At 37.9% G+C, this 27,253-nt stretch overlaps 1 protein-coding gene across 1 annotated transcript in view; it reads left to right on the forward strand.

Annotated features, from left to right (window-relative positions):
* Positions 1-27,253, forward strand: part of LOC128874783 (LON peptidase N-terminal domain and RING finger protein 3) — a 64,661-nt gene that overhangs the window by 29,994 nt on the left and 7,414 nt on the right. Inside the window, exons 2-4 of the mRNA XM_054119849.1 lie at positions 19,093-19,211; positions 21,004-21,126; positions 26,564-26,758. Coding sequence (XP_053975824.1) covers positions 19,093-19,211; positions 21,004-21,126; positions 26,564-26,758 — 437 coding nt within the window. The remainder of the gene's footprint in view (positions 1-19,092; positions 19,212-21,003; positions 21,127-26,563; positions 26,759-27,253) is intronic.

Raw genomic sequence — 27,253 nt, forward strand, 5'->3', positions numbered from 1 at the left:
TACAATTGAGTTTCAAGTCTACCCTATTTTGACACATAGGTGGTTCCCTATGATCGTTAATATAAATAAACATTTATCACTTTTAAACTCATATACGTATAATTATGAATATCGATAAAGACCAATTCTACCATTGTACGCCGATATTATCTTATTATGCGATAAGTGATTTGAAGACAACGACGTTAAATCCCGACTTACATAACTAGAATCTCATCACTTCGAAGTTGCCGGGAAAATAAGTTAACGCATCTACTTAATAATTTTATGTTCTTCGACGATCACAGAGGCTCGAATTCCGTTTCGATAACGATCCATTTTGTCGAAACGCTAACGTAGAGTACGTTCGATTCGACTCGTATCGTGCATTTCTAATCGAACAACTGTTCGCACGACTAGGGACGGCGCTCGAGAAAATAGGAAAGCTCGGACGACGCGAAACTGAAATCGCGGCGTGCATGTCGCAACGTTTTCGAATGCGCGTAATGAAAGCTCGAAGGATCAAGCGACGAAAGCGGAGTAACACGGCGCAGCGGTCACCACGTGGCCAGACTGTGTGCGTCGCGTAACGGCAGCACGGGCCGAATCTATTTGGTTGTAGAGATCGGCCGGCCGATTACGTAACGATAGATTTATATAAATGGTTACGTTGACACTAGAGCCCCGGCCGTAGCTGCCTCGGCCATCGTTATATTATCTAACGAGGAGCGCCGTTCGTAGGTACGTCCGATACACACCGTCCACGCCGACGATTACCGCGACGCCGGCGATCCGTCGTCGGATCCGCGGGCGGAGTTTTATGGTTGATTCCCACTTGCGCTCGAGGAACGCTCACGCTCGCTCGCGCAACGTTCATGCCAAATTCGAGACGAGGCAAAGCTCGATTCCCACCGGAGCTCGAACCACGCTCGAGCAATGCTCACACCCAACGAACAATCTTAGAGATATCTGTACAGTGAATCATGAAGTTATTGGGACACGCAGGAAGTGACAGGTATAATACGGATGAAAGAAATACAGGAGAGGATCCTCCCGTGTCCGAACTCCCAGTATATGAATATTCTTATATCCAAACATTCTATTATACTGTTATTTTGTATACGAGTTGCGTAAAAAACACTTAATAAATTTTATTTAATAAATAAAATAAAAACGTAAATTTGTCAAGGGCTTTAGGAGTAAACGAAAGTATTGACAGGATGTGGCTTCTCATATCGAAGCATTGCGCGTGGCGTTTGAAAATGGAATTTGATGTTTTAAAGCACATGGAGAATGTGTAACACCACCCAGTTACTTATGTTCACTTGTGTTAGCTCTACTTATGTGGTTTAGGAACGGAGAAAATATGGTATCTAAATTACCTAAATATTGGAGCAAATTGTCAATTTCGATCATTCTTATTTCAATAAATTGAAATTTAATAAAAGAAAGTGATTGTACTATTATCCGAGAATTCCTTTGTCCTAGCTTTAAGCGCCACAAAAATGTTAATACAAACATTTAAATCTAAAGTATTCATAATATCATCGCCTTATTGTTACTATTGATAAATTACTTTCGAAATAGCGCCCCCATAATCAGGTACGTTTGCACATACGGAACCTAATTGCCTACCCGCATGAGGCGACCCTACGCTCTCTGTAACCAACAAAGACACACCTCAACTCAATCAAATGAAAAAAAAAAAAGTGGAAGGTGCACACTTATTCGATTCGTTTTGTTAATTTCTATCGAGCGTGAGTATCGTTCGGGCGACGTGTCCCTCGAGCATTGGTGGGAATCAAGTTTTACTTTTCAGGGGTCGCGGTGGAGCGTGTTCGCCAGTCCGCGGGTGGAAATGAAACGAGGCGCGAGGATCGATCGCGCTGGAAAACGCGTGATTTCGTCAGGTTGCCTGCATGCGCGACGCTTTCGCCCGGCGGTACGCAGGCGCGCAGGGTCGACGTTTCTGTCAATTACATAATAAAAAGCGTTATGTAAGGACGAGCGCTACGCATAAACGTGGCCAGTGCTCGGCGACGGCCGAACGAAATTAATCGGTTCGATCTTAAAGCAAACGGATACGCGACTGGGACGTGCGCGCGTGCCTAAGACCATGCAACTCGCGAGCTATCGGATCGTGCCGATTGAAAATCATTCGTCGATCGACTGTGTGGTGCTCGGTTGCCAGCTCCTTTGTCACGTTTCGACTATTAAAAAGAACTAAACGGACTCTAAACGGTTGCATGGATTTCAATAAAACTTCATGTTTAAGTTCCATATTCTCACTTTGAGATTTCGTGAGCAATTTTAAGAGCGTTTCAAATAAATTTTAAGAAGGATTTAATTCCACATAAAAAGGATTAGGATTAATTTCTTCGCTAGCTTCTCAAATAAAGATAAAATTGAACAATATAAATGTTTTCGATAAGACATACTCATGAAATTGTATGTTTCATTGAACATTGTTTCATTGAAATAATTACGTTTTCCCACTACGAATATTAAAGTAATGTTTTGAAAATAATCGTGACATAATCGCACATGTCAACTTTATTCGTATTCTCAGTAAATCACATTATTCTACTACCAATCTCAAGAAACAGAATAAGAAACGTTTGGCAAATAAGGAGAAACTTTACTCTTACATAAAAAACGAAACATAGACATTTTAGGATATTGAATACATACAATACTCCTTTTACACTTGTAACCTCCTTTATACTTGGAGAACACCCCCTAGCGAAGTAAAACCTAAACAGTCGGTAGGTAAACAGTACAACATTATCGTATAAAATGTTCAAGCTCCTGCGACAAAGTCGAAAATACGATTTTAGTACACATCTTAAGTTAAACGGATCACTGTGTACCGAAATCTCGCGCGAAACGATCGCCAGCAGTCCATTGAGTAAGCCCGCATCGAGAATACCTCTTCCGGCACGGTAGCAAGCGATCACAAACGTACACGTCCAATAACAAACCAGTTATAGCAGGCCTTCAATGAAATCATCGGACTCCGCGTGAATCAGTGTAGACTTCGCAACGCGTGTCCTGGTTTCCCACAGCACGTCGAAGCGTACAGGGAACCCCTGTAATTTACGTGACAAGGATCGCCCCAATACACGGTGCTCGGAAATCTTTAAAAGCTGGCTAAACAGCTGCTCTCTCTATTCCGAATTTAATCCTGTGAATGGGAGAGTTGTCTAAACTATGGAAGACAATATAATATAATATGACGTGACATAACATGATATAATATAATATAGTAAAACATCAGTTTATACTCTTCGTTACGAGCTAATGTTAAGTATAATGCTTCGATCAAATAATGTGAATGAAAGATAATTATACATCAGGTCACCCCAAGATATATTAATTTTGTTCAAGTTGAATTTTTCTCAAACTTGAAATACGTAGTAATATTTAGAAAATACAATTCGTTATATCGTGATGTTTAAGTTCAACAAGAGCTATTGAAGCTTTTTCTAATAACATTAAAACGACGAATAGTACACATACACGTACAAAGCGCTTCATCCAATAAGGCAATACTGTTGAAAGGATTTTTGAAACGATTGCAGATGGGGAAGAAAGTCATAAATGAAATACTCCGCAGTCTTATGTCACTCTGTTATGCAAAGTGAAATTATACTGTCCTCTTTTTAGCGGAATAATCAATACAGTTTCGCAATCTCTACAAAAAAAGGTACTGGGATACTTATGGAAAGAGGTAATTAATTTAAAAAAGTATGTTAAGTTACAAGTTCTGAAGTAGCAATTGTTTCTGTCAACGCAAGTACACGTACTTTTTTTTATGTATCTGTTCTTATTCGTCTCTTAAAATACAATTGTAAATTTGAAACAAATGTTGATACGGTGAAAAGTTGCGAATCGTATATCGAATGGTATGAGATTTAATTTAAAAAAGAGTAATTACACTTTTTAATTACAAGCATTCATGTAAATTCGTAATAATACCAGGATAGAATGTAGAAAACTTTTTAATGTTTTTCGCACGTATTTTACCTCTGTCTATCTCCGCCTGCTTTAAATCATAATTATACAAAAAATACATACATTTTTTAAAGATTTCATAACTTTTGGAGGAGAGCGATCTCCTCTCTTTTGAAACCGCCGTTGCTCCACGGTATGATCATTTACTAATGAAATATTGATATCTGATGGTAGCTTTTCAAGCTCTCGATGTCTTTTAATAGGACACGCTAACACAAAGGAACCCTTCGCACAATGTGTCGAGGGACCGGAAAACGTTGAAGATCAGAACAATACGCGTAGCTGTCGTTGCGCGATAGAGAGATCATTTCGTTGGATGAATAGCGTCGTATGGAAAAGTTGCATACGAATGGGAATGGTAAGGCTCTGCGCACTAATGAAAACATTTTTTTTTTGTTTACAATTTAAACTCTTTAGAACACACTTTCAATCAATGTAAATGTTTCTTAGCTTCAATCCTCGATAAAAGAACAAAATAACTACAATCACGTTTCGAATAACTATGCTATAAACTACCTTACAGTCAGTAATCTTACATACAATAATAGTCAAATGCGTGAACAAACATCAGCCAGTTAATGTAATCAGAAATTCATAAAAGCCGCGGTGAATAAATTAAATGTTTATATAACTGGAGCTCTCAAGAGTACGAGAAATAGGCGTCGGTTTCAAAGTCACACCTAGCGTGTTAGATCACGATTTTTCAATTCGTTAGAAGTATCCACTTCAGGAAGTCGTTGCCGATAGGAAGTAATCCGAGTTTCGAAGGAATTACGTGACTCGGAGGCGAGGCTGCGATTACTCTTTAAGTTGTACCCGACCGCTGATTCTCTCTTATCGAAGCCGCAGCCGTAACGATATTTCGTGCAATAATCTGTAAGACTCCGTGTACAATAAATGTTTGAAGAATAACAGTAGAATGTGCAAAGATGTTGAAGACCTTATCGTACGATGCAATCGTGTTGGATAGCGACAGAGTTGGAAAAAATACTTATCTGATTAAAAATGTACAATAATGGATGAAAGATAAACAACCTTTGATTCGTTATTCGTTCGACAAAGATAACAATTTGAATCACAAAATGGAATTAATTTTATCAATAAATCAGTGGAGGGTCCTTCTGACCGTCGCTTACTTTTCAAATAAAATTTTGCTTAAATTATGCTTAATTATGCAATACATAATTATCGTTACGACTTATCACAGACTAAATCGTTAAGTTTATGACATTTCGCCAGAAACTCGTCTCGTTCGAAAAGGGTTACCACATTTCCAATTTTTTTCTTCGTCGTCTATCATGCGCGTCGATTGCCTCTGAGGAGTGGAGAACACTGCACCTGAAGTGGTGCCGTCGAGGAGGCCGAGAGAGTAGGTCAGAGACAGCCAGGAAACTCGATCGAACGAAAGCATCAGCGGGGCGGTACTTGACCGTGAAAAATGGTTATGTGTCCGTGCAAAACGAAGCGGAGAGGCCAACTAGCGGTGATCGTTGCTTTCCTGGGTTAGAGAAAGCTACCTCTATTTCTTTGCCTTCTAATTCAACTGGAAGTAACAATTTTAGTAGCGATGTTGGAGACGGTTGGGACGTAACGAGTGGAAACATCGCGGAAGATTCGGAGAAAAATATTAACATTTACCCAAAATTCCCTGCCTCGAAACCCTGATTGAGTGGTGCAATCGATCGAAATGATTCCGTGTTAACGGAAAAATAAAAAAACGTAGAATCAGTTTTGTTTGTACAACGCAACGTTTTCGAGTTGATCGACCTTAGACATATTTGAGGCATGTGTACGATTTACTCAAATTCATTTTAATCTGGTTACAAATGTCTGTTATATGTGTGTAGAATAATGTGATTTAATATACGGTAATTATTTTGCTCGATAACATATAATTTAAGTTAGTGCGATGTAGGGTTGTAATAACTACTTGTAATTCTGACAGAAATACACAGTAACTACACAGTAAGTACACAGTAAATATAAGCAATACACAGAATATTTTAAAAAAGAAAACTGCTGGTGAAAATTTAATGTCTATCATGATCATTTAAAGAAAATTATTAAGTAATAGAGATTCCTATAAGAAAAAAACCAGTATTTTCACATTCCATCATTTACAATAAGTTAAAATTAATTACTCCCTTGTTGACTCCCTTGCAAGTCAACAGTAACGAAGTAACAAAGTTCATCGCTGAAACCTATGAAGGCAGATATTGTTAGTTTTTGTTACTCCTGTTACTCATGACTTGCATTACAATGTTGTGGTGATTAAGAGAAACAAATATTAGAAATATGAACGATTTTGCAGAATGCGTAATTGCACATCAGGTAATTTCATACGTAATTACTTTCAAGATTGATTTCTTAATTTGAAATGATTATGTTATTACGTAGGTATAAATTCTTTCGCGATTGTGCACGTTCCGTGCAATTGCAGTGGTAAACGTAATGACATAAAATGGGATTCAATTTGTAAAACGATCAGAAGACATCCAATCGTGGCCGGCAAACGTATTGCTTATTATACCTGTAAAGTGTCGTTACATAATGTTACCGTTTACAACGAGCACGACACGCTGGTGAAACGTGTCAGCTGGCGATAAACAATGATTTCCGCGCTCTGCTTCGAGGAATCGTGCGGTCATGCAGGTCTTTGTTGCAATTGTCACGACTTTCTACGCATCTTCGTTGGTTATCTATATATGACTGTACACGTACTTTGATTATAAGTGAAACTTTAATACGAGTAACTTCGAGACATTAAATGCTTCTATTCGATGATCACGAAATAGTATTTAATTTGCGTTTGGTCCATTGAGCTAATTGGTACAAAAGTATATAGAAAGTAAATGTTACTGTTAATGTGCTGAAATAACGTTAAAATTATGATATACCTCGTACAAATGAAGACCTTGAAATGTTCAAATTCTTCATTAAAGAATCATTTAATTTTGAAGTTTTGTTTAGAAAATTTGTAACTCGAAATGTATGCGAACTCAAAGGAAATGTCGAATGAGCGCGGTTGAAATCCATCATATTTAAACATATCAAATTTCATTTGGGTTTTTTTATTTATGTTCATTGCAAGAAATGCAGTTTTGATGAAAAATAGGATATATAATTTTCGTAACTATAACAAATACAATTTCACAACTTTTTGTGCAATTTTTAATCTTATATTTTTGTATGTTTTTAAACAAATTCTAAAACTATATTTTTTCATCTCCATATATATATATTGTTACCTAATCAATAAAATCATCATAAAATATTCACATATCTTTACTTAAAATTTTTGAATTTTATTTCAATTCCCCAACAACAATATCTCTTCATTTGCTGCAACAACTCGATAAAAGTGCATCCAGAAGATTAGCTTCGCGATTGTTCCGTAGTAAAATCCGAAGTGCTGGATTGACACTGCTTTTCATTCGACATTTCTAAGCGCGGCGGTTTCATTGCGTAAGGGATCCGCCATGAGCGTCGCAATTATTTTGGCCCGCGGTCGGTTTCTCGCAAACGCGTCCGGGAAGCGTCGCGATAAAGCATAGACGTTCTTCTGCGTGGCAGGAAGAGTAAACCAGTCGGCAAATTGGCCAAGAGTTTCGATTGCGAACGCGTTACGACGCGCGGGCATCGGGTCGTATGCAAAACGCCGCGCGTACTCGCCGTCGCTCGATTTCCAAAGATGATGCAAACAAGCGCATACGGAAAGAAATATGCGAGAATAGTTTGGCAAGTGCCGTGTCAAGGGACGCTAACGTCCCGGCGCACGTTCCACCGGGCGACACGTGGAGCATTATTGATCGTTACCAGAACAGCGGGGAATGTAAGTATGCAAGCTACACGCTGTTGATACTACACTCTTTTGGTGGCATCGCTTTAGGACAATAATTGGCAACTTTAATGAGATTTATAGAGATTTATAGAGATTCGCTACCAGCAAGTTAAAGGGATTTCCAAAGGAGCTCCATTTCGTTTCTTAACTCTTCGATTACTGAATATTCTTCACTGGAACAATCCACATGGATTCGCGCCTTTAAGTTGTGGTCACTGAGGACGGAATTCTTTTTTGAGTCATTATTTTATTAACACGTTGATCGTCGCGCCAATTCATGCATGGGTGACAGAGCTTTTTACTAGAGAACTGAAACAATTAATTTTGAAGTCATGCTATCGAAGGAAATAAATCTGAATAGATTTTGTGGCGAGGTTAGGGAAAAAGTACCACGAAAAATGCTAGATTACGTAGTTCCCAATTGTCTTGAAACAAAATTTTAAATCGCGAGCTTGACAATCAATGTGTTAAAAACATACCTGAAGTCTTATTATTATTGTATCCGAGGATTTAGAAAATCAATTTTTCACAGTGAATAAAAATTCCGCGAGAAACAAATTAAACACACAGCTCTCTGGCGATATCGTCTAGAGCCAGTGACTCAGTCTACACAAAATCCATTCTCATCATAAATATTCAGCACGTAGTTCTAATAATTATAAATTATAAATCATAATGTGCATGTGCAGTGTGTTTCTGACAAGTTTCGTTGGGCAATGGACTCCACAAGAGTCTCCTGTGGAAATTGGTCTCGAAGCAAAGATTTCTGAACAACCCTTACCGAAGAGACCTCTTCAATACGAAACGCATCTTTTCGAGGAAATCATCGTTTCCCTTCAAACAAAACCTTTCGAATCTTCTTAAAAGATGATTAGTTGTCCTCTCTAAATAATCCAATCACGATTTATAAGTATCCACGTAAGCATACGACCACTGGCGTATGTCGAGGAGAAGGTAGTAGAGGCGTTGTTTTCTTTTGGCTCGAGAACGCGTCCTGCGTCGTAGTAGCGCGCGAGTGACAGGTAGTCGGTCACAAATGCGATCAGACGGAGAGCAGGGACGTCGAGAAGACCAAGTACCGCGGGAGCGTCTTCTCGACACGTTGGTGCAGCTGCATCGGGCGACGCATCGCTGTTAGATCGAATGGACGTCAGCCGTTCCGGCGCAAACGGCTAAGCGTTACGTAAAGGTCGGTCACCCGGCCGCGTACTTCATCGCCGTGCGATCGTTGCTGCTGCTGGTGCCTGCTTGGTGCTGCTGTTGCTCGCTGCCCAAGGTATAACGGCCCGTTAACTCGCTTCTCGAACTCGACCTTTATCTTTTTCTCACGCCTCTCTACTGCGGTCGCATCGTGGCGATTTCTTCCTCTCATTGTTGCACTGCCAAGCTCGAATCGCCGACTCGTTCGCACGAACATTCCTTGTTTCGAAAACAAGTTCTGGGTCAAAGATTTGAGAACGGAGGTACAGCTAGGAGCAAAACCGACCTTTTTGTTATGTCACCCTTTCGCTGCTAAAGGAACTGCTCGTATTCGTAAATATATTCGAAAGGTGCGTGTATCAGAGATGGGCAAAACCCTAGGCTTCGAATAAATCTGAAGTTTGCCGATGTGTTTGTCTCGTTTCCTCTTTTGAACATTTTACGAAGGAGGAAACGAGACAAACACATCGGCAAACTTCAAATTTATTCGAAGCCTAGGGTTTTGCTCATCTCTGGTGTGTATGTACGATCTCATAGATCTGTCAATATGCTATTATGCTACTATTAGCACGGGCTAAACAAGTGTGACAAGTCGTAACTCCGTTAACGGTGCCTTTAGAAACAAATTTTTAAGGAAACGCTTTTCTAGTACTTTCTACATATTTTATACGATGCTTTCTAACTGCTTTCATTAGATGACTGACCCTTTGCGTTCGTATTAAATTTAGACATGGGTGTCGTACTGGTCGGAATTCATTTCCGAAGTACGAGCAATGATACATAATATGCAAGATTGTGAAGGATAAACAAGATTTATTCATTCTTTCGTGATCTTTATGTGTTTATGTAAACATTATATTTATAATTCTCCATCAGGTATCTTTCGGTAACTTTCTTTCTCCCATTTTCGAGTATTATTTTTGAAATATCTTAAGCACGTATATGAGGTACAATCGGAGACAGATGTATATGAAATTGTTATTAATTCGATATCTTTTTAATAAAAAGATCTAAATGAACAAATTTATAGTTATAAGCTTGTTTTTAATGTCAAGCTTCTAATTTAACGCGAATCTTTTTGTTTCTATTTAATTTTAGAATGAGATCCTTAATATTTTTAATCGTTAATAAAAAAACTTTTGATATCGAAAAAGTAGTAGTAGATTCGACGTATCTCGAACCCATCACTAGATGTATTCCTATAAGTCCAAACGCGCCTGACCATGTGTCCGAAGAAAGCCGAGGCTCGCAGCGATACCATAAGAGAGGAGGTAGTTTGTGACGTCACTCACGGTCAGGAAAGTGGCCTTGAACGGTCAGGTGAATTTGCACGGCAATACACATGACGAATACGCCATAAAAATGTTATCAATAAAACAACTGAGAGACTCGTGACTGGATAATATAAATTCAGACTATCGCGAACAGCTGATCGAGCTTTGAGATCGATTGGCGGAAGTCGCACCTGCAAATTTCAATTGCTTATATCTCGATAACGAGGCCGCGGTTCGCAAATTGGCGAAGGATTCTTTCGATTCGTATTGGTGTCGGTACCATACATTCCAAAAAGCGCCTACGTATTAAGAAACACCTTGTATGTGCTTATGCAAAAGGAAGCATTAATATTATTATATTATTCTATGAAATATATTCTGCATGCGTTTTGTATACATTTTTATGTTAACATACGTCATAAGTGCATACAATCTGCAGTATACTTATATCTGATTGATGGCTCAGAAATGATTATTCGTTTGGGAATAATTTTGATGATATTTAAAATTTTATTTATAATTGCTCGGAAGGAATTTTTATTTTTCTTAAATCATTGAAATGTTGTATTTGAATGTTTCATGTAGACGACGACGAATAGAGTTGAGAGAAAGAATGTGCCGGTATGGAACGTATGCATGGAAAATGAGAAAAACTGTGTTGACACACTCTGATAGGATTTGCTTATCTCGATTAGCATAGCTTGTTCGATCGATTGGGAAAGCAAGTTCGTTGAGTAGTCGGCAGAGCTGAGGTAGAGTTGATAAACATTTCAAATCAATTTTGCAAATTTTATTAAATGAAAATAATATTTTAAGTAAGCTCAACTAGAAAAGTGTAATATGAATATTCGTATAGCTATTACCTGCCATTGCAAGAAACCGTTTGAATTTATCAGAGAACCAGTGGTAGAGTCATTAATATATTCAGACAGCTAAACGTATCTCTAATCAGTACTACTTAGCTTCGCGCTACTGCAGTCAGCTAGGAAAAAAGGATCGAGAAATTCAGACCTATATGGTAGCTACTCGTAAAAGTAGATAAAAACTGTCCCGATAACGTAAGCCCGCAACTATGTATGTCGGAGTAACACGCGATTTTGTATTTTGCTTCCATTAATTCGTGACATACTTACCTCTGTTCGCCAGAGACGAGTGACAAATTAATAATATTCATTGTTTGCCAACTTCTGACCAAAGGTTAATACAAACAAACAAACGTTACTTCTTTATGATATTGGTATGGAAGTATAGATATAGATTTCGCTAAACCAAATTACTTTGGAAAAATCTGAGAAAAAAAAGTTACCGAGAAAAAAATCTTGAATGTAGTCAGTGACACCACTCGACACACATCTGGATTTTGTCGTCACATGGTCTGGATCTCTGAGGAAAGAGATCAGCCCTTGCATCAACTCTGTACAGCTTCTGTATATGACGCACGGCTAGGGTTGGCGACCACTTAAACGCTGCACACGCACAGAGGTTTGTTTGTCAGAAAAGACGTTGCTATGCACAGTCTCCCCGACGATTAGGCAGGTCCGGTTTTTTGCTCGCCCTCAAAAGGCAGACACGCCTAAGGTACGAGCGTGGGCGGGTTATTACTTGCGCGCGTGTGTGTGCGTGCGTGCGTGAGAGTGCGGCCGGAGCGTTGCAGCTTGTAATTCGTTCTTGGAACGAACTTCTATCGATTGAACCCAACATCCTGTTCTCGTGCGGAGCACTGATAACAAAGGTTTCAATTTCTTTGCTTTGACGCGACGCACTCGAAATTGAATTTGAATATCTGCATACGTTAATTCCATCGGGTTTGATTTTTTTTTTCTTGTAATAAAAAATGATATTTCTCACGTGTTTCGAGTTACGTGGGTTTCAATAGGTATATTGAAATTTTTTAATAATACGTTAGCGAACTGTAACAATTATAATGATATTTATTGGCTGATTTCTGAAGGCTCTTGTTTATTTTTACAATAAATGTTTATCTAAATTTAAACGAAACGTTTTCGGATTATAAATGAACGATTTCGTGATCACTGAATTGATAATCGTGAATTTGAATTAAAATCATGGCCAAAGAGGTACAACGTTTTTATGAGCCGTTATTCGAAAAACGATTCGTTGAATAAGAACTTATTTTTTATTCGTAAATAAAAGTCGTCAATGGCATTTGAGAGGGTAGACCATATCCTAAACTTTCTCTTTTCTTATTTTGTAGTGGCAGATATACACATGGTACATATATTCTCGGTGCATTTATTTTTGTAGCTAAATAAAAGATTGAATTATAGTAAATATTCAAACATTGTGCGTTGCGAGACAAAGTCACTTTCAGAAGTGAAGAGATTATTTTCAGGTTTATCTTCCTGAGAAAATTGATAAAAATACATCTCCTTACGCCAGCAGCTGGTAAACGAGTTTGAAGTCAACTAATGAACGTTCGTCGTCTCAGTTCCCGTAAAATTCCTGGTATGGTTTATATCATCCGATGTTTTAAGTATTTATAGTGCAGCAAGAGACGGGAGGACAGTTTTATATTCCATTCCATTTCTAGGAGTCTCCAACAGGCTGCGAGTAGTTATACGTTTTTCTCGCGAGGAGTAGTAAACTTCGTTCCTGCGTTGGTTCTTTCTTTGGCGGAGAGCATGGAATTTTAAGTAGAGAATTTATGGGCCGTATTCGCTTGTTAAGGACTCAAGCGCTTTTCTGCTAGTGGAACGCCACTCAGAACGCGCTGTTAAGGATGCATGCGCTCTTTTAACTCGAGTTCTTAGCATCGTTGACCTCTACGTACAGTAGAATACGCCATTAGGGTTTAAAGGTTCTTTTAACTCGCGTTTTTATTTCCATTAGAATCGGATCGTAAATTGGAACAGTTGAATAATAATTAGACTGTGGATTTTTATGCGTTTATAGAAAATCTGAGCATACAAGAAAATATAGAATGGACATAGTAGCAAATAATATAAAAAATATTGAAAGTAAATGTTATAATACTTACAGAGTTAACCAGAATAGATTAATTACACTTGGTAATACTTTAGGTAATATAAACCACTATTTAGATTTCTTGTTTTTATAATGTTTTATGTAACATAACAAGTTCCATACTGCTAAGCCAATTATTGTACGATTAAATTAGATAGAAGAAGGAGACGCTGTACAGAATTCAAAAGTGCATAGCCGCGTCTTCTAAAGTTCTCTTTTATTCAAATGAACGAGTAATTTTAAACCAATGTAAAATGAATTATTTTCGAAAGTATTTAGTGTGCGATCAGTTGCAACAATACGTTTACAAGGCAGTTTATTTTTGAACGTATTCCGTTCCTTCTTTCACCTCTCGATTATAAAAAAATTGTTTTTGTATTCGACGAAGCGAAGTTTCAAGAGGTATGTTTGCATACAGTCGATATGGAGACTTCGTCCGTCGAAAATACGTGAAATTTTACTCGAATACTCGTTTTACACAAAGGCGTTACGTTTAGTCGCTCGCAACAGCGTGGTGGCATGCACTCAAATGCATCGCACGATCCACGTTCAGCTGGTGTTTCCCGTGACTCCTATATTCCTGTTTCTCGGACATCCGCGTCGGAAACGCTATATCGATCCCCTGCCACTGCTGGCAAAACACTTGCATTCGTGAAACGAACCTCGTTGGGGTTTCGTGACAATTTTACCAAACGTTGTTTTCATAGTTCGCGCGTAGGATTCTACGCAAACTGATATACAAATTTCTACTAACACGAGTAACATCCTGAAACAATTTTTTTTAAATTCATTGAACTAAGCTATCGAAATTAAGCTACGAAGGTGTTCTTGATAAAATCAATTTTAAGGTTGAGCTTTGTATTTGGACAATATTTGCAGTACATTTTGTTACTGCTTGACGTGATTTGTTATTCGCGCTTATGTAAAGGGTTCATTGGAAATGGGGTCCAAAGCTCCTAATAATTTCTCCTTTGCTGAATCATCCAGCGATCCTTCATATCGCGACTCTCGATCTCGCACGTAATTAATCCCGACGTCTTCCGTTTTCTCATAACTTCGCCGCTCGGCGCTTCGTTTAATCGCCTGCTCGTACGTTGCCACGGAATTGCCTAGTTGCGCGGGCGAGAATTCGCGAGACGCGTTCACGGAAGATTCATGCGAGACGATGGTCCCTGACGGTCAGCGTTGACAAATGGCGCTCGATGAATCGGATCGACTTGGCATTGGCGGTGATCGTGCGTGCCGGAAATTCGTCCTCGACCAAGCAAGGGCCTCTAGCCGCGGAGGCAATGACATTGCTCACAATGCCAGGATGCAGTCCCGCCTGCATCGCGCAATGCCATCGCCTCCGGCTGCACTGCCCAAATCACGCTAGCTGCGCGACGTGGAACGCGTTTTTCTTCTCTCTCGCTGCACCGTACCCACGGGCACGACTACAGCAATTAACTCTTTGCGCTCGATGCCAATTCGTTGCAAAATATGCAAATCGCGTTCTGTCAAATTGCGTAACTATGGAGCCATGTAATTCATTATAATCATATTTGATCATAAAGGGTTTTTCTAAAGGGGTTTTAAGATTTTTATTTTTATAGAACACTAGCTGCGCTCCGCGGTTTCATCCGCGAGGAATACTATTCTTATTCTATAAAATGAAAAATTGGTACAATCTCCGAAAAACTACAGATGTAAGCTCGAGAACGAGGCACGAAGCGTAATTGAACGATCAAACGAACTTGCTTGAAGTGAAGTTTGATTGCAATTATACGTTGGGCCTCGTTCGAAGAGATTACATCCCACCCGAGTGATAGCCTTTCATCTTTTCGCTCTCCCTCCCTTAATCTTCTTAATAGCAATTTTGTTTCTAAAAATTGCAGTCTGCTATTGGCTGAATTCTCAGTTTGGCTTGATTTTCCACTCGTTAAATCTACGTAATCAATTTTAATTTGGCATAAGAGAGATTGGACATTTAACGCTCTTTCTAATGGTATATTTAGTTTTAATTTTGCACTGTAACTTGATGGTGTTATGGCCATTTAAAGAGTGTAAGGTTGAAAAGACGGACAAACAATTAAAAGTCAAAATACTCGTAAAATAAGGGGTTTTTCGAAAACTGTCTTGGAGGAACTTTTTCTTGGAAATTAGTTGTAGAATCGATTCCCTGAGTTTGTTCAGATTTGACTGTAGACACCCTGTATAAATAGATGATGGTTTCACGTAATCGATTAAGAGTGAAACGGAAAATCAAAATAATTATGTATAGTCAGTGGGGATATATAGTATAAAGGAAGCAATATAAGATATATTGAACACTCAACACTTCTCATTTCTAATTTCCTCTTATCTCTTACCTCTTACTTATAAATTACATTCTATACAATATGGATAACATGCATCACTTTAGTATGCACGTGTAAGTAACGAGGAGTAGGAAGTAATATACAAGAAAATACTACATATTATATTTATCCAAGAGTACTTCGCGAGGCAAATTGTATGCAGTTTTCTGATTACAGGATTCCCTTAATTGAGCATTCGATATATCACCTTCCTTCGTACTTCCTTTATATATTTCTCCTTTCAATTGCTGTGTAAGTCTACCAAATCACATTCGTGACGGCTGTGCTCCTTGCGTCTAGAGTATAGTCATATATTTACTCTACTTTATACGTCTATTACACCGTCTGGCTCTTAATAATGTTCGCAATACGGGGTTATCCTTTCAAAAGTGGACTGTTATGAACGTACAAATATGAATCGCTTGGCAGAGAGACTTGAGAATATTCAGATGTCTTAAAATAATACAAGGAATTGATTCTAGAAAATAATTGGTTCCTTTTTCATATTTTCATGCACCATGTACTTTTTTCGATATTGAAATTAAACCTCGATATTAAGACTCTTTATTAAAGCATTCTCGTGTCACTCAACTAGATATAGTTTATATTTAAAGTAAAGGCTATTTGTTTTCAGGTAACGTGATAGCAATTATAATATAAAAATTAACGAAGGATTTTATTCAATGTCTAACAAATTAAAATTGATCGACAATTTAGTTTCAATTTTGCACTCCAACTTGATAGTGTTATGTAATTACCAATCGATTAATATTAAATGCATCCTTAGTTGGCTGACCGCGACGGTCATATTCTACTCGATGAATAACTTCATTAGAATCATCACTCGTTACTTGCTCTTATTTACTAATAAGTATAATCATAGTTGGTTAACTAAAACTATTATATTTTACCGAGTGTATAATTACGTGTTATTATTAAATATTATTCACTATCCATTCAACTTACCCAGCCATCTAAAAAAGTCGAAATTCGTACAAACACAAAATATTAAGTATTTAAGCATAACATTCTAGAATTCAACACGAACAGACACAATTGATTTGTTCTGTTTGGAAGTCCTTCCTACGGGACATCGATAAACAACCCAAATTCATGTTTGTCTTCGATCAAAGTTACGCAACCGCAAAGTTTTGATTCCTATGCTGTTACGAACTCGACCGTCGACTCGAGAGATTTGTCTAACTTCGAGCAAAAGGCAGAGAAACGAGACGACAAGTTTACGGACACTTGGTTTGAAGTGGTTTAATTTCCAATGAAAAGAGAGCGTTGAAACGCTTAATGGGACGAGAGTATTTTACTCGCTGCACTCGTACATATGTGCATCGCTGCGAAGGGGAACGGATGCCATCGAAATTGCGACCGCGTACAGCCTATTTCGAGAAAGTTACAAGACGATGTTCCAGCGCGATTACAGGCATTCAGCACTGACGAGCGTCTACTTATAGTAAACTTTACCTTGAGAAAATTGCACGGACTGAACCGTTGTATCACGGGCGATTCGATTCATCGACACTCGCAAATGAAATTCTTTGCTATCCTTCAAATCTTAGCGATGGTGGCGTTTACTACTAGATCTAGACAGTAATTGCTTTTCTGTAAACGTAATCGCTTCCATTCAACGATGAATGTAATATATTCTCCGATCAGAATAGATTTACACAATTAAGAGTTAGATCTGTTTTTATTAACAAGTGAATACGGAGCTAATTCAACCTCTTCAGGGACGATTTTTCTTCACGCTTTTCTTATATCTCGAACTGTGCATTGTCTCTAGCGAGATAAGAACAGTGGCTGTAAGTTAAGCGGTCAGTTGAATTTTCTATGATATTCATTAATATTAATCAAGCGAATTTATTTTTTGCTGCAGAAGTCACATTTACGATTTCCACTTGACATTCATTTCTACGGTAAAAAATTAAAACTGACAAGTTCTTTAATTGATATCGCTTATTCTACAATACGATACTCTCTTTTATTGATGTTACTGCAAAAAATGCAGTTTTCATGAAAGATACGGTATATCACTTTTGTAACTATAACAAATACAATTGTACAACTTTTTCTGCCATTATACTCTTGTATGTTTCTAAACAAATTCTAAAACTATATTTTTTCGTGTGTATACATTTTGTTACCCGTTCAATAAATCGTCATAAAATATTTATGTATCTTTATTTTATATTTTTGGGGTCGCAAAAAAAAATCGCAATCATAAACGGCGTCGTAAATGAAAAAAGTTTAAAAAGTCCTGGCTTGTAGCAATCATTACCGTTTCCATTACTTCTCTTTAATACACCTTGAAATAGAATTACTCGATATTTCTTGCGATCGAAGATTCACAAAGCAGTCGTTCGATCGGTTGGAATCGAAGAATACTGTCCACAGCTCGACGATTCTCGACGATGTTAAAACATATCCGCTAGATGATTCTGGCATCATCGAAGCTGTTGAATGCAGAGCACGACGAGCATTCAATTCGTTCACCGGTGCTTTATGTAAGCCAATTAATTCGTGCGGTTTAATTTGACCGAACTAATTGCAAGCTTTCGCTCGCGAAGATCGGCGAGCATTTTTTGTTGTCTGCTCGCCGTATAAATGATCCTCGTAGTAGACATTGCGTATTCCACATATCGAACCTCCGCGAAGGTCGAATCGATGAGAGAGAAAATTATTTAGCACGTATTGCGCTTTCGGAATAAATTCGACGAGGCCGAGGAGCGTGTATCTCTACGTACGCGTCCGTAGTCGCCTACGCTCGCGTTACGCAACGTGTTCGTAGTCGACATAACTCATAAGCGAATTGCATCGCCTTGTTAGGCGATTTTCAGCATATTACGTCGAATTTACGAATCAACGACCTCGACACAATGAAGAATATAGCGGTAGACCATTCTGTTCTTTCGTCATTTTGCAATCCCATAAGCAATTACTGCGCGACAAGTTGCGATTAATGTCTTACTCGTTGACTTCTTCGACAAAGGGGTCCTCTGAAACGATGCTTCGTGTGATCGAAATTTCGATCGTGTATTTTCAATCACCCCCACAGTCAAGCCAGTTTATGCGACTATAAAGCTTATTACTTTGAATATAATTTTAGGACAAATGCATAAAATTTAATCGTACGAAGAGATTTTCTTGACTTTACTAGAAAGTCAAGAAACGTTTAGTCGTTGAAACGAAAACGAGTCTCCCAATTTAAGAAATTACTTTTACTTTAATTTTTCTACGAAATGTATGAAAAGTTTGAGGAATGCAGAATGTATAAATACCACTCTAGAATCTATGTTTTTTCTAAACGTGAAATCTTTGCCTCAATTCAATCAGAGAGAAAAGGTTTTCGTTAAAACACGAGGGACGGTTTCCTTGCCAAGGAACCTCCCCGGGCGCTCATCGGTGACGACATTTTACCGATGTTTTACGGTCTTGTTTTCTTCTGTTTCAGCGCCAAACAGCCCACTCCATCTTAGCAACAGGGCACACGTCCTGCTCCTGCTGAATAGGCCTCAAGCCTCCCTCACGGATGCTGATCATGCGGTTAGATTGCGACCGGATTGGGGCAAGGTAAGAAACGTTGGAAATGAAAATTATTTGTTCATTAAAGATAATAGATTTCATTAACGCTTCACCGACCAGTAGCCTATTAAATGATTGTATGAATATGGTATACGTTTTCAATCTAAAAGGTATCATGATTGTTAAGTAATGGAATTTTAATATAAAAGCGAATGTACACATATATGCCAATATCCCTCAAGAGATTAACTCATTCACTGCCAACTACGAGATATCTCGTGGTTCAAATTGACTGGAATTAGTCAAGGAGTATGTTTGTAGCGTTTCAAGTCACGAATTATTGCTAAAGATGATCGTAAATTTTTCTTTTAAAACAACAAATTTAATATCACTTTTTATTACCAAAATAATAACTTGGATTACACATCTGTATTAAATCTTGGCGTCTAAGGTAAAACGCTATTTTGCCTGCCAGTGAATGGGTTAAATATCTTAGATTTCGTACGATTTACCTTTAAAGCAAAAAAGTGTTGCAAGTAACCTCATTTGACGGTATCGGATTATTAGGTTACGTATTCATACAATTCTAAAATAGAAGCGATCATTTTGTGGCCGTTATGAATCACCATTTACTATTCCGAAGTAAAAGGCTGCAGCGTACAAGTAGAAAGTATCACGGGGGACTCGTCGCGCGCGAACCGTAAACGACTCCCGTTATTCAGAGGTGCACGTAATAGCTCCGAGGAGATATTTTGTACAGAATAGAGGTATAGCCGTGCAGCAGATTCGATTGAATCTGTCGCACGAAAGCAATGGCACGAGGGGTCAGGTTTCTCCCACTTGGCACGCTCTTCGATCAGATGTTTGGGGCTACGTACTGCCTCTCTACCCTTAACCCAATCCTGTTCCAATCCCGCCCACGCCGCGACGACGTGCTATCCCTAACCCAAATCTAAGGGCTAAACCTGACCTCTGACCCAGACCAAACACCTCGTCCAGGAACGCGACAAATGAGTGGTTTCCTACTCGTGCCACGGTTTTTATCAGATGAGGTTCAACCGACTTCACAGCTAGTCGATTGTACGTACAAACAAGTGGCAAATGCCCTGCATGTTTATTGATTCGACCATTAACAGTAGCTTTACTCGGAAAGTGTACGGAACCACCACATTGCGTTCCAATTATATTTTCTTAAAGTACTAGCACGTTCTTTTAATGATTAATATTTTTAAATATTTTCTGAATCTGTTGTTTGATGAATAATTTGAACTACTTATTGCACGTATAAGTAGGCAACATATTGTTCTTGAATTGCGAATAGAAGGAGTGAAACACGAGTTATGATTTATTTTAAATTTCGATTCTTTGTGTTAGAGTCATTTTCAGGGTCCATATACTTTACTATTGGATTTAATAAATTAATGTAAAAAAGAATTAATTAAATTGCTGGCTGAAAATGATTTCAACTCTTTACACTCGAGGGATAACGCTTAGCCAGTTCTGGATTTTATGCGGCAACAACTCGAGTGGTGGCTGAGAGGCGACGATCATTGTTTATGTTTGATTTTGTTATATTTCAAAGCATTAATATCGGTTTATGATTTTCTAGGCTATTTATGCATTCTTTTAGGAAGCGAGTCCTGAAACTCAGAGATACGTGACTGTTATTTCCCAAGTACAGATTGATAGAATTAAGATTTGACAAGTATAGACTCAGAATATTAAAATTTGAGGAGTATTTGTTTCCATGAACGTCAAAGCGTACCAATTTCAAGCTGAGTAGTATTATTTCGAATCGATTGCTGCACTCACGTTCTAATAAACACGCATTGATCGACAGGGTCATTACAGAAGAGGGGTGGCTTTGTCAGCACTGGGTAGACACGAAGAAGCTCTCTTTGCCATTTGCATCAGCGTGGCTATCGACAAGAATCCTCAAGCTGTGCGTCACGAATTGATCAAGGTATGGTGACTTTTACGTAGACGTAAATGTTACGCTGTCCCGTTGATAACGTTCACTTTTCGAGCCATATCTCCTGAAGGCAACAGCGTGAATTCTACGCGGAATTTCTTTTTTGAGAAACATGGAACTATAGAGGTGCACTGAACATTTATAAATGAACAGCCATTTTCAGAGAAGAAATTTTTTGTTCAAAATAAACAAAAAATCAAACTGATATTGACTCATGACATCTATCAATCTCGTAACGTTGTTGTCGTGTTATATCATTGGGATGTTTAATTATGAATACTTAGTCACAATTTTGAAGGTTGTTTCCGCGTCAATGTTCAAAATATCTTAAAAAACTGGAAATATCAGACTTAATGTAGCCCGAGGAACCTTATTCATTGACAATTTTAATGAACGTTCTTGATGTTTTAATGTACTTTTTCGCGTAGAAATAAGGATTATGTAAGAATATGGTTAAATAATACTGAACTTACACCTGAAAAAAATGCAAAAATATAGGAAAACGAAGTATAAATTCCATGCTCTGTTTTTCTATAAATCGTCCCATTACAACAATTCTCGTCCCACAGAAATATTCTGCTAACCTACTTTGCATCCGAACTTTGCCATCAGATCCTTTATTTGTTTACACTTGAAGTAATATTTGTTTAACCCTGGTTGATTTGTTTCGTGCAACAACTCCGATGTCAGGTTTACAAAATCACCGTTTATCTGTACTTCGCCTTTACGTAAATATGCTATTACTCTTCGTTATGACATGTACACTCTTTCATATTTGCATAATAACGACGTTATATAATAATAATAATACGGTGGTGGTAAAGTTGCAAGCCACCGCGGAACGCAACGTAGATAATGTCGAATGAAGACGCATTGTTAGTTATAATTGAGGGGTGGTACATCAATAAAGAGGCAGCTCTAAAAAGAGACGATTTAAAATTCAGATTTTTGAAATTTTCTATCTTTTTCTTTTTTATATTATAGCATAGGTACCTAATTATGAAATCATGTCGTTTCGGATTCCATCCTTTATTTTCAGAGTGGTGGGGGAGGGGGGGGGGGTGGATTAATGTTTGGAGCTGCCTTCTTATTTCGACCGGTTCTAAAAAACACCTGAAATTTAAGGGATTTCTCGAAAGAAGAGAACAAAATTTGCTTTCAAACAGTTGTTTATTTTGTTCTTAAAATACATGTATTTGGTATAACAGACGGTATAAATCAAATTTCTATTATGTTGTCGTACTTCAATTTGGGAACATTTCCAAAAATACAAAAATCAGTTTAAGAACAGACAGTAGACATATGTAAATCCCACAGATACAACAAGTACAAGTAAACATCTTGTTTGACGTGAAACATAAAAAACATGAGGATTACCGCATCTGTAATCAGTCTGCGTTGAGCAAAGATGAGTAAAGTACTTATGTAGATACAATTTTTCGCGTAAGGAATAAAAGATAAACAAGTTTTCTGAGCGATAAACAAGGTCTAAGCTCCAAAATGAATTTACATTGTACGTTGAACGAATAAAATTCTACTCCAGTAACTGTTATCTTGTACCTCTGTAACAGTTCTATAAATATTCCGAATAAAGAGTTTTTATGATTCGCCGTCTGTTAAACGGATGAAATTTTGTCTATCAGTGACACGTCGAGTTTCAGGTCATTTAAAAACACTACCTGCCAGACTAAAACTCGTGAAAATGTCTACAAAGTTAAAATTTTATCGTCGTCAAATTTACGAATCCTATCAAGATTTATTTTTCTTTGACCCCTCACATACGGAATTCATTTTTTTTTTACTTCCATAATGAAAAGTCAGGTCATCCATTTGCGGGTGACGTAGCGACCATCGTGTTAACGATATAGTAAGCAAGGAAATTGCAATATTTCAACCGTATCGTCAGAGAAAGAGCCATTAACATTCATTCCAATTTTGATATTGTCGAGAGCATCGTATAAACAGGGAGTACGTAAACGAACGGTATAAATGAGCGAGCAAGAGGGAGAGAGAGATCAAGATATTGTAGCCAGAGTCACGAACGTACACAAAAGAAGTGGACGTCTGTGCACGACGGCATTTCCGGTACGGCTGCTAGTGGTACAGCTTAATGACTCGGTATGATAGTCGTCAGGTGAGTGACCCGTGATAACCACTCGCAAGTAGGTATACTATTTGAAGAGAGTGTACTGTTTGTTACGTAATGTGACGATCTCTCTGCTCTTCGTTCTCGATCATACGGAACCTCTGATTCCTGATTCTCTTCTACCTGTAAAAGTCAGTCGTCGTTATGGACGCGAGAGCGACGAACGCAAGAAGAATACGGGTCTATTATGTGATGAATATGCAAGATATCACAGATCATAAAAAGCACAGCCTAATCTTATCGCATTTGATTAAAATCTGTAGATTTTCATGAGGAATGTAATTATCACCTAAAATGACGCTTTATAGAGAAAATTAAATACTAAATTTAGCAAATTTAAATTTTATTAATAAACCAAAATGAAAGCATTTCTTTAAATTTTTGTTGACGAAATAGTCTAGATCGCAATCATGTGCATAAGTGTATGCACTATTTTAGATCGAAGTTGTCTTTAATCAAAAGAATTCAAAAGTCTCGCTGGGAATCAGAGGGTTAATTAAATCTGATTAAATCTGACTTCACGAGAAAAACTCGTGACGATCATAATAACTAAGCTTCATGGAGCTGATAACAAAGATGACCAAAATTCTTATATATTACGATTTTGATATAATATATTATATATTATTGTTATTATTATTATTATACATAACAAATTTCGAATAACAAACGAAAGCTAAACAACTTCAGATTAGATTATTGAGTAAAACTAGCAATCTGAATAATACAGCCACAATATTGTTACGAATAAAGTGACATGTAGAATTTCTATTTGACATTTATTATTGAGATAAAATTTTGCCCATCTCCGCTTTCTTATTTCTGAGAAAAAGGTCATCAACAATAAAAGGTAGATTCATATCTAGATCAATCATTTCGAATAGCGCATGAAAGGTAAACAATTTTCGATTAGATATTTATCGAGTTAAAGTACAAACTTCACGTTGAATGAATAACAGCTTACTTGAATATCTCTTCGATCGAATAAACATATACAGAACTTCTATTTACCATCTGCGATTTAAACAAGATCCTTCTCATTTTTGACAGTTAGAACATTGAAAAGATTTTAAAAACTCCCTTTTTATATTCTTGAAAGAGTTAATTATCACAGGTGACAACTGAATTGCCGAGAAACTAGCGTAAAAAGTCACGCCTTCGTCGATCAACTTTGAACGGAAACCGATTTTCCGCAACCGTCTCGTTAATCGTGATCGTAGTCACTTTTTCCCCCGCTAGACGCGCAAATAATCGCGAGTTTCGTATTTCCGACGTAGGCGGGAGATGAATGAGCTAAGACGGGAATAAATATTCCGCGAATTGACTTTCATGAATAACACGGAGTGTTAGAGCGACCAGCGTCGACGACTCGATGTCTTATTATATAATAAACCTCACGACGATTCCAACGGGCTCTCCGAAGCGATCGAATGAAAAATAACGGCGAGAATATCAGTGGTACATATAATGGAAATTTATTTCCTCGCTGGCCTCTTCGCCGGCGTATCAATCGATGCGTCGATCGTGCGTTCCAATAAGACTACAGGTGAGTGACCCAAGGCTAGTCTACACTCAAGGCAAGGCCAGCGGTAATTACTCGCTACTCGATACGTTCGAGTCTTTAAATCGCGGGTATCGTTTTTCCATTCTCTGAGAGTGAGTCGTTACGGTTTCTGTCTTAAGGAGATCGTCCAATCAAGTAAAACCATAGTTAAACCATAGGAAATACAGAAAAGAAACCTTTTGGTAATTATTAGTATACATCTTGAGGCAATAACGCGAAAATTTCTTTAACATTTTTGTTTAAAATTTACGATAATATCTGTTCCCAAAATGAGACATTCTTTTGAAACTTAACATTTTTACCAATAGACGTATTGAAATTGATGCTGTCTGATCTCTTGGAATTTAATCCGATGTATTTCTGTGGAATAGACGTCTATGAATTATGCTATTGACAGGACTAGATCGTACGAGACTTATTATAAAATAGACTTATTCGTAAGTTTGTTATAAAGAAATCATAGAAAATACGACAAAAAAATTGTTTGTGATATGTAATATAATTAACCCATTCGCTGTCGGGTAAATTTAAAACATTTCGCTTTAGGCGCCAGTATCTAATGCAGATGTGTACTCTAGGTTATTAGTTTGATAATAAAAAGCGATATTGAATTTGTTGCTTTCAAAAGAAAGTCTACTATGAACTTATCGCGTAGTTATCTAAATTTTGCATATTTGTATACTAGAGACTCTATGAACACAACGAATTCGTAAAAATAATTGCAAACTGAATGCAAGATGAGTAACAGCGTTGTTGGTACCTCGACTCGACTCAACTCATAGACGGTACACTTATCGCTATGACTCAAAGAGTTAACGGGCGAATTCGAGGATCGAATGAACGCAGAGGTACCCTCGGACAAATTGAATTTCGAACGATCATTGTGTAACCGGAGAGCCGGCTGGAATCATTGACGCAAGCTGCACCGGTACTTATGTAAGATCGAGGCATCATTCTTTTCGCGTAGCGTCCGCGTCATAGGGCGAACAATGAGATGCCACTGGCTGAGCACTTTCTTTCGGTGAAAATGTTCCGGATGCGACCTGTCGGGAAGTTGCACAAGGTGGCACGAAATTTTGCAGATTATTCCACGTTTCTGCGTTTCTCGCGCTGTACGCAAGCTGCTCTTCCAGCAAATTGCAGGGTATTCGGACGACGGAAACATTTGCAGTTTATCAAACGGAAAAAGATGTTACGTTTCTTCTGTTTCTTTTGCTGCGCGAATAAAAGCAGTAAGCAGCGATTACGCACATTTCGAAATAACTCTTTTGCACGCGTTTGCGAAACATGGTCGAATGCTGTTTTCTTAAAGCGTGAGACTTTTAATTAACTGGAAAGATGTACCGTACGATAAACGGATATCTTGTGTAACGCTAAAGACGGCTTTATCCCACATTAACGATGAAAAAGAAATTTAATTGCATTTCAAGAGATTGTTCCGTAGAACAGTCGGAATTTAGATTTCATGGATCGATTAGGCGGGATGTTTAGTAACGAACAGGAACATTTGATTTGCTGATATTCTCAACGAGAGTATTACCTTACGTAAGGGAAGCAAGTTTGAATTGAACCAAATCGAACCATTTTCGACACTTGTTTTAATTATAATATCTTTAACGAAGAAATCGAAAATACATTCGTTAATTATCATTTTATGCATTCACTGTATGTATAGTTACATTAGGATTACAAAAGTTATCGTTTCGTATTGTCTTCAGGTGCTGTACAAAGTGCTGTCGATTGGTCACCGTCGTTACAACGTGCCATCCCGTTCGCCCTACAATCTATCGGAGGGCGTGTCGCGCACGAGGAGTCGTCATCAGATGATGAATCTCAAGAGGAACCGTCGAGCGATCCTGAACGGTTCCGACTGCGAAGACAATAGCAGCAGCGGCGACGAGGAGTTTCCACAGGTGCGAACTTTATCTTTAGAAGCGTGAGAGGCAATTCTTAAAATGTTAGGTTACCGTGTAACTTTTGCAACGAAACGTTGCGATGATAAGTTTCGTCGTTTGTGGAGTTGAATACTTAGTAAATGTAGAGATTTATTTGCGAATACAATAGTATTTATTAAATCATCTAATTTCTTTCCTTGCTAAAATGAATTACTTTCTATTAATTTTTGTACCGTTACTTTATATTAATAGTGCATAAACGACATCACTAAACACGTCACATTTTTAATACAAAAGAATGTCGAATAGGAGAAAAACAAGATTATGTAATTCCCCGATAAGTTTTTCATTCAAGTTTCGACCAAGCGTAACAGTATTTGCAGTTCTAGGTAGATTCGAAACAGATTCAAGTTTTCTTTCAAGTAAATAAATCAGAATACTAGAATTTCAGGTTTACATTTTTTCGTGTCACCGTTTTTTAAACACAAGTTGTACGTTTGATAGGGGATATCA

This window comes from Hylaeus volcanicus, chromosome 1 (assembly GCF_026283585.1).
Source record: "Hylaeus volcanicus isolate JK05 chromosome 1, UHH_iyHylVolc1.0_haploid, whole genome shotgun sequence".
NCBI classification, from domain to species: domain Eukaryota; kingdom Metazoa; phylum Arthropoda; class Insecta; order Hymenoptera; family Colletidae; genus Hylaeus; species Hylaeus volcanicus.